General features: G+C 33.2%; 2 protein-coding genes across 2 annotated transcripts; one reads left to right on the forward strand and one right to left on the reverse strand.

Moving 5' to 3' along the window:
- The first annotated feature begins 375 nt into the window (after nt 1–375).
- LOC143546896 (uncharacterized) lies at nt 376–2,394 on the forward strand. The gene is made up of 2 exons (XM_077038453.1): nt 376–1,080; nt 1,853–2,394. The coding sequence occupies exons 1-2, from the start codon at nt 446–448 to the stop codon at nt 2,268–2,270; spliced, it is 1,053 nt and encodes a 350-aa protein (XP_076894568.1). The 5' UTR covers nt 376–445; the 3' UTR covers nt 2,271–2,394.
- Nucleotides 2,395–5,684: 3,290 nt separating this feature from the next.
- LOC143546897 (large ribosomal subunit protein eL43-like) lies at nt 5,685–7,860 on the reverse strand. The gene is made up of 5 exons (XM_077038454.1): nt 7,794–7,860; nt 6,344–6,383; nt 6,103–6,191; nt 5,910–5,992; nt 5,685–5,816 (listed from the first exon to the last, which is right to left on the reverse strand). Exons 1-5 carry the CDS (start codon nt 7,794–7,796, stop codon nt 5,753–5,755), a joined length of 279 nt encoding a protein of 92 aa, XP_076894569.1. The 5' UTR covers nt 7,797–7,860; the 3' UTR covers nt 5,685–5,752.
- Between the last annotated feature and the right edge of the window lie 331 nt (nt 7,861–8,191).

Genomic DNA, 8,191 nt, shown 5'->3' on the forward strand with positions numbered 1-8,191 from the left:
CCCTTAACAAGATGTTTTATTGTATATTACACGCGAAAGTCCCAATTGCTCTTATGAAAAAATATCTGAATCCGTCATTGGTGGATGCTCTTTGACCGTATGTGTTCGGTAGGCCGGTTCGTTGACCGGGTTTTGCACACCCCAAATGACAAGGTATGTTTCGTTAATACCACGAAAACAAGGGTGTTGACCTAAAAATAAATAGACTTAGTCAACTTTTATGTAATGACACAAAACGCCCTATAAATACACCCCACATTTTTATGCCTTGTGTTTTTGCCTCTTTGTCTCTCTCTAAACCAAAACCATCAACACTCACACACAGATCAAAACATGATATTATTAGTAAATGTGTCACAAGAAACCAAGCCTACAATTTGAATACCAAAATTCAAAAACAACCCATTTCACATCTCATCACAATGAACAAAACCCATCAACCAAAATGCATAAAGCTCTGTTTTTTATAAGGGTTTTAACCCTCCTCTGTTTACCTTCAATTTACTTTTTTTCATCAAATTATCACAAATCTTTGTATCTTTATCTCATTTTTTTAACATTTGTTTGCATAGTCCTTCTTAAACACACTCCAATTGGGTTAATTATCACAAAAAGTGTATCAAGTTTGAATCTTTTTAACACCCACAACGCATGCACACCAGTTGTTTGGTCAATTGGCTCAAAGAACCAGTTTCAAGAAAGTAGTGTGTCTGGGTTCTTGGTGAAGGTGTACAGCAATGGGGATGTGTATGAGGGTGAGTTTTACAAAGGAAAGTGTTCTGGAAGTGGGGTTTATTATTACAACATGAATGGTAAATATGAAGGTGATTGGGTTGATCAAAGGTATGATGGTTATGGTGTGGAGACTTGGGCTAAAGGGAGTAGGTATAGAGGCCAATATAGGCAAGGTTTAAGGCATGGGTTTGGGGTTTATAGGTTTTATGCTGGGGATATGTATGCTGGTGAATGGTTTAAGGGTCAATGTTATGGGTATGGTGTTCATAGGTGTCAAGATGGAAGCAAGTATTTTGGTGAGTTTAAAGGTGGTGTTAAACATGGTGTTGGTCATTATCATTTCAGGTAAATTGTTAAATCTTTGATATGTTTCATACTTCATGAGTTCATGTTATCATAAAGTTGCATTAATGCTTAAGGGGCTGTTGGTAGCCTTTTACTGACTGCCTCTGAACCGGCAGACGCAGAGTGTGTCAGTGTTTGGTTCACTAAAAAAACACCTCTTAACGGTTCATGGAGTCTCATAATGGGTAAGTTCTAGATTCACGTTAAATGATTCAGAGGCTACCTCTTAATCAGTCAGCCCTCTTAATGGTTCAACACATGGTTGCTAAACAACTTCTAAATGTTTTATATTCAACTAGGCTAGAATGTTGTGTTTTTGAATCCGAGGCTTCAAACTCTAGCAAAAGTTATTTTATGGTTACAGTCTTAGGTGTCCTGCAAAGCTGACACGTGTGCCATATTGATTTTATTTATTATATATATAGAGGATTTGTAATAAATGAGCAATTTTGACAACATTATCATAGTATTGTGTTAGTTTCTGCATCTATGTTTTTACAGTTTGTTTCAACTGCCTTGATGTTACAAGCATCAATGTTTATTTTAGCATATACACCTGCCATTTAACATTTTAAATTTCATATTCCTTGTGAGCTTGATCTTTACTATTCAGATTAGATTCCTAAAAAGTGTAAAGTACAGTTTTTTTTTTCTTTTTCGCATTTTCTTCGTCGTGATTCGTCCACAGATTATGACATTATTACACTCGAAAGAATATTTATCTAGAGACAAAATATTGACTGTGAGCTTATCTGATTATATAATGATGCAGAAATGGGGACATGTATGCTGGCGAGTATTTTGCAGACCGAATGCATGGTTTTGGCGTATACAAATTTGCGAACGGTCATCGATATGAAGGCGGTTGGCATGAAGGAAAACGACAAGGGTTCGGTTTGTATACTTTTAGAAACGGTGACACTCAATTGGGTCATTGGGAAGATGGTGTTCTTAGCATGAATCAAATGTATCCCGTGTCGGTTTTGCACTCCAAAGTTGTTAAAGCAGTTGAGGAATCGAGACGAATAGCTGAGAAAGCAATGGCTGCAGCCAATGTGGATGAAAAAGTGAACCGGGCAGTTGCAGCCGCCAACAGGGCGGCAAATGCAGCACGGGTGGCGGCTGTTAAGGCGGTGCAGAGGCGTGTGCACCACCATGATGATCTTTCAGGAATTTTTGTTCAACCATAATTAGGTGTATGCAACTATGCACTAATGTGCATTGGTTTTTTAGTTTATGAGATTTAGGTTGACTTTTTTTTTTTGTTGTTTGCCTGTAAGTGTAATTATGTGAGTGTAAATATATTATTAATTTAATGTAGTCGTTGTGTGTTTCTTTCTTGATAAGTTGATACTGTTTCTGACGGTTTGTCACACCCCGACCAAAGGCGGCGGAACATGCCGAGGTGTAACGATTGTCCATAAGCACATGACACTAATTAAAGTGACAGTATTTAATAAACTCATTTCATTTCACAACATCGAAAATGTCACATAACAATTATCCATAAAATAACCATAAACAAGATATCACAAAATATGGCAAATTGATATTGTTCATTTTTACTAATATCCTAAGGTCTTTGATGTCGTTTTCTTCACAATCATAAATCAATCAAGATGTAAACCTGCAACATTTCATAAAATAAAGTTTGTCAACACAAAGGTCGGTGAGCAATTCATAAGTTTAATCATATTAGTATATAATAAAGATAGCCACAAAACTTGCATACGAGACAATAAATAAAAGTGGTAATTTGGATAAATAGATATCGCTAAACACATTAGCGACACCTAGCTATAAGGGGATGCCAAATAGTCTAGGATTTTATAGTTATCGTTAATTGCATTACGTTAACGACACCTTGCTATAAGGGGATGCCAAATAGTCTAGGATTTTATAGTTCCACCAACCAAAAGCGATAAACACATAGGCATATAAGCATAGAACACCAAATCGAACAATTATTTAGGTAAAGTATACAACTACGTTTGTGGTTTAAGATTCAAATATAAAGCATTTTGTTGAATAAGTATAAATGTCACCCCCAAAATAAAAGATGGAAAATGGGGTATGAAGTACTCACCTTCAAGTAGTAAACTTGAAAGATGATAATTTGGAGATTTGTCGGAACGACGAGTTTAACGCACAATGTCTAAAAAGAAAAGAAGTCTTGAATTTAGAAAGGTTGTCTTGAAGGTCTTTAAACAAAATAAATGTTGAGAAATGTAAATAATTAAAGTTCAAGGTTTAAAATGTGACTATTTAAGAATTTATAATAATAACCCTTTAAAAATGTAAGTTTGCTCGAAACCGGGTTAAAGTATCTAACCTTAATATTTACTCAACCTATGTTAAGTAATAAGGTGGGTAAAATGCAAGAATGCAAATCCCTTTGGAATAAAGATACTAAAACGGGTTTTTTTTATCGAGTGTTCGGGTTGTCGGTTCGGGTCTTGATAATTGGTCAAACCCAAAGTCAACTTTCCAAAATATTGAATGTTATGAGATAACTCAATAAAATTTAATAAGACTTAACCAAGTATGTAGTTCCATTGTTTTAGAACTAACAACGCACGTTAAGCGAGTGTTCGGTTTTGTCGGTCCAAACTTTGTTATGAGATCAAGTTGGATCCAACATTTCCAAGTACTTAAGAAAATATTTAAAAAATCAATTGTAACTATTTTTAAAGAAATATACAAGTCTTGATGGCTAAAAAAAAACACTTGTGTGTCTTAAGCGAGCAAGAATCGGTTTGGTTCGGTTTCCATCTTACAACAAGTTCATAGATGGTTTCCACATGTCCAAACACTAAATAACTTGTATAATAATGTACAAATAAAAAAATACCAAAAGTTAACAATAAAGTCTTTAAACAAAAGTTCGGTTTTCGGTTCGGATCGTGTTTCGGGTTAAGACCGAGGTAAGATTCTACAAACCCATAACCATAGAATTTGTAAAAATGATTTTAGAAACTTAGATCTAACACTAAGTATGTTTAAACAAACAAAACTAGTAACAAAGTTTGGTTTACGGTTTAGAGCTATTTACGGTTAAACCGAAGCATAGACTCTTAAAAACCCATAACCATGGAACTTGTAAACATGACCAACAAACTAAAATAAGCAAGATTAATATGTATGAACAAGTTATATAGATGTATATATATCAACGACACGAAGTCCTCCATGAAGCCTTGCCTTATGGGGTCCGAAACCTCACCGACCGGAATCGGAGAAGTAACTACCAAAGGTAAACAAGGGGTGTATATTATATATATGTTGCACAACCATAAACAAGTATTAATAAGGCTACATAAACTAATTAAGATGAAAGACCAAAATCCTTCAAAAACACTTAAGAAGATAACCTTGAATCTTTGATGTTTGAGAGAGTTTTTTTTTTTTTTGGAGTTGTAGCAAGGGAAAATGAAGAGGAAAGGTGGTGTATATATAGGGTAATGTTGGTGGTCAAATATGGGTGTGAGACACAAGAGTTTTCATGCAAAATGGATCAAGACAAAAACACAAAACAACAAAAAAAAAAATAAATAAAAATAAAAATAGGATGTTTTCAAGACCCAACAAGTGTGAAACAATATTGTAACATAAATCCATTATTTTGATTATAACATAAGCTTCGGTTTACAAATCGGGCCGGTTTACATAATAAACAAATACAAAAACGAATACAAACAAGACCCGAAATTGACGAATGTCACACGGTTGATATCCCGTTTTACGAAGGCTTACTCGGTATTAAAGGCAGTTTCAAACTTTTAAATGTTTTTTTAAAAAAAGTTGTGTTTGGATTGTAATGGAGTTTGTGTGTTGGCTACATGTGAAACAGATATTTAACAAAGTGTTGATTAAAATTAGTTGTCATGTCACATGTGACTTGTGATGGTGGGACCCACAATGGATCTTAATATGCATGCATCAATGGATCCCTTCCATATGAGGGAACGACACATGAGTTCAGTAACTTGTGAGGTTTGATACAATGGATCCAATGAAAGCATTGTAAATCTGTGGAGTTTTTTTAATAAATAATATTAATAATAATAAACAAATTAATGATCATTGAATTTTATAGGGCCTCTATGGCTATAAGTAACAAAAAGAGAAACCAAATTGACCAAGTTGTTTGGGTTGACTGGACCCGAGAAAATTAGTTCGCTTTGGTAGTTTAAAAGAGTGGAATAAACACGACATGAAAACCTGTAATAAAGACGTATGAAACATGATTTTATAATCGTATATGAAACTCGGACAACCAAAGGTCCAATACCACTCGAGTACTTAACTCATCTTAATATATTTCTAAAATACTAACATGAAAACTATAGTTTTACTACTATTTATTTTGAAAAACAAATAGTAGTAGTAAACAATAACAAAATCTATTAATAAAATTTAAAAAACATTTATTTGTGAGAATTAGTACAACTCAATAAATTATCAATGGAGCAACTAGCTGTCTGATTGAGGGAGTCTTTTAATTAAATGAAGTACAATAACCACAATAACATCACAAAATAATTTCATGTCTGCAAAATTCAATATCAAAAGATTCAAAACACAATATTCAGGTGATTGGATGGTTGCAAACAGATTAAGCAAAACTGATGAAACTAACAATATTCGGAAAAAAAGCCTTCAACACCGATAACTAACTCTCGGTTTGCTCCCTCAGCCTTCGAATGGTGCTCCTGACCGTAACCGCACTAGCAGTACTGTTATACACACAACATAAACATCAGTAGACTGAACAAAATGTGACCTAAAAATCAATCTGAAACTAAACGAATGAAGGATTTAATAATTACTTCAACGTGTATGCGCCGCCAGCTTTGACTTTGCCGCAGTCTTTGCATCCCCAAATACCAACAGCTTTCCTCCTCACAGCATACTGTGTATTTCATTGAAAGCATAGGGTTAACAAAGAGAACAAAAATATTAATAAAAAATCATACTTTTTATTTAAGTTAAAAAAATAACAGATATAGAAAATTTATTTACCTTTCCACAGAATTCACAGAAAAACTTGCTGTGCTGGCTGACCTCCATTTTCTTGATCTGCTTTCGCAGACTAGCACCATAACGAGTGCCTAAAAAGATTAAAATAGTTTTAAGTAAAAAACAGAGAATATATATAAGAATTGTAACATTAACTAAACCAAACAATCAAACATATTACGTAAATCATATCATCTAGAAAACTGTGTATAATCGTTTAAAAAGTATAAAACAAGGCACTCACCATACTTTCCGACAATCCCAGCCTTCTTTGTCCTCTTTGTCTGCAAAACACATTTGCAAAGATATTTAAGCAATCTTTGTTTATATGAATAAAGCAAATAAAGATTTGATACAGTTTACGAATTAACATCCTAAAACATGTATCTAATAAAAATAACTTTAAACAAAAAAAAACAATTAAATATATATAGAAAGTCATATAATATACTTCAAATCCATAACCACCAAAAATAGTACTTCACTGTAAACATAAAAGGAGTTGTGCACGCATTTTGTAATACCTAAATATATATTCTGAATCAGTTTACAACAAGGTTATGGATCAAAGTCAAGACCAAGGTAATAAATGGAAGTCAAGATGAGGTTAATAAATCAAAGTCAAGAACAAGGTTAAAAATCTAAGTCTATATTAGTAGGGTAATAAGTCAAAGTCAAGAACAAGATTAAGAATCCAAGTCAATAATAGGGTAATAAATCAAAGTCAATATCAAGGTTATAGATAAGAGAGGTTCATTGGAGAACCATCGGGAACCGGCACCATAAGTTTTAGACGTAAAAAACTCATTTTTAAACGTAAAAATTAATGTTTGCATATTTTTTTCAAAGCTTTTGCATATCAACACATCTAAAACGCATTATAATAAAAACCAGAGTTCAAAAAAACATTTTTCATTGGTTTTATAAAAATATATTTTTACTTTTTGAGCTTTTGTTTCTTATTAAAAAATGGCTTATATGTGTGTTTCTACACAAAAATAAGTTTTTACATGTAATTTTTTTTTTTTGAGCTTTTTTTCCTATTAAAACAGCATCTACGTGTGTTTATACGCAAAATCTCCAAAAAAATATGCAAAAAACAAATTTTTACATGCAAATTTTAAAATTTTTTTAGAATTTTTTTCCTACTAAGGGGGTGTTTGGGATTGCTTATTTTATCTTCTTATGACTTATAACTTATAAATAAAAGTTATAAGGGTGTTTGGGAAAGTTAAACTTTGTGAGTGTATCAAATCATAAGTTACAACTTTGTAACTTATAACTTATATAAGTCATAAGGAGGTAAAATAAGGAATCCCAAACACCCCCAAAAACAGCTTCTACATGTGTTTACATGCAATATCTCTGAAAAAAATTAGCTTTGAATTTTTATGAATTTTTTTTACATGTAAAACACTTCTTCTCCTGTTCCCCATAGATCTAAAACTTCTACAATCTTAATACATACTTCCACAATAAATATTATCATGTTAACACCAAACTGAAACAACCAGACATTTAAACTAGCAAATATTTAAACTAAAAAAAAAACTAACACTTGTTTTCAATTTAATGCATATTAATTAATCAGGAAATGTTTTAAACAGCTACAACATGATCATTATTATCTATACTAAAATATGTAACATTACAAAAACAACTTATTAAATAATAATAACGGAGATTGATTGTACCATTTCGTAGGATTGGAAGAAGAGTAGAGATCACAAGTTGCTGAGAAGATTAAGCTTTGACGGCGGTGTTGAACTCAAACCCTAATTTCTTCGTTGTATGCTATTTAAAGCAATGGGATATTGGTTTTCAAGTTACGGGCCGAAAGAAGCCCATTGTGCTGTGCAGATTTCATCGGTTTACTTCAGTCGAAAGAAGCCCAATGCCAAACTGGGTATTTTCAGGAACCGGAACCACGTACAAAAGGGGTAGGAACCGGTTCCAGATTTATATTCCGGTATTTTACCGCCTTTTTTCGGGTTTCGGTAGGGTCGCATCTTTGACGGGGTAAAGATGGAACTAGTTCCGGCAAGTCCGGTTCGAGTACGGGTCCAAGAAAAAACACAAAACCAGGTCGGAT

The sequence above is a fragment of the Bidens hawaiensis genome, unplaced genomic scaffold, assembly GCF_021521415.1.
Source record: "Bidens hawaiensis isolate Kalapana, Puna unplaced genomic scaffold, B.hawaiensis_p1.1 tig00014475_1, whole genome shotgun sequence".
Classification (NCBI taxonomy): domain Eukaryota; kingdom Viridiplantae; phylum Streptophyta; class Magnoliopsida; order Asterales; family Asteraceae; genus Bidens; species Bidens hawaiensis.

Excerpts from the sequence above, each read along its gene's own strand:
- LOC143546897 (XM_077038454.1), bottom strand. Across the intron at positions 5,993-6,102 it reads TCTGTGAATTCTGTGGAAAG|TATGCTGTGAGGAGGAAAGC; the intron begins GTAAATAAATTT and ends TGAAATACACAG. Across the intron at positions 5,817-5,909 it reads GGCGGCGCATACACGTTGAA|TACTGCTAGTGCGGTTACGG; the intron begins GTAATTATTAAA and ends TGTGTATAACAG.
- LOC143546896 (XM_077038453.1), top strand. The coding sequence starts at position 446 with ATGCATAAAGCTCTGTTTTTTATAAGGGTTTTAACCCTCCTCTGTTTA. Across the intron at positions 1,081-1,852 it reads GTTGGTCATTATCATTTCAG|AAATGGGGACATGTATGCTG; the intron begins GTAAATTGTTAA and ends ATAATGATGCAG.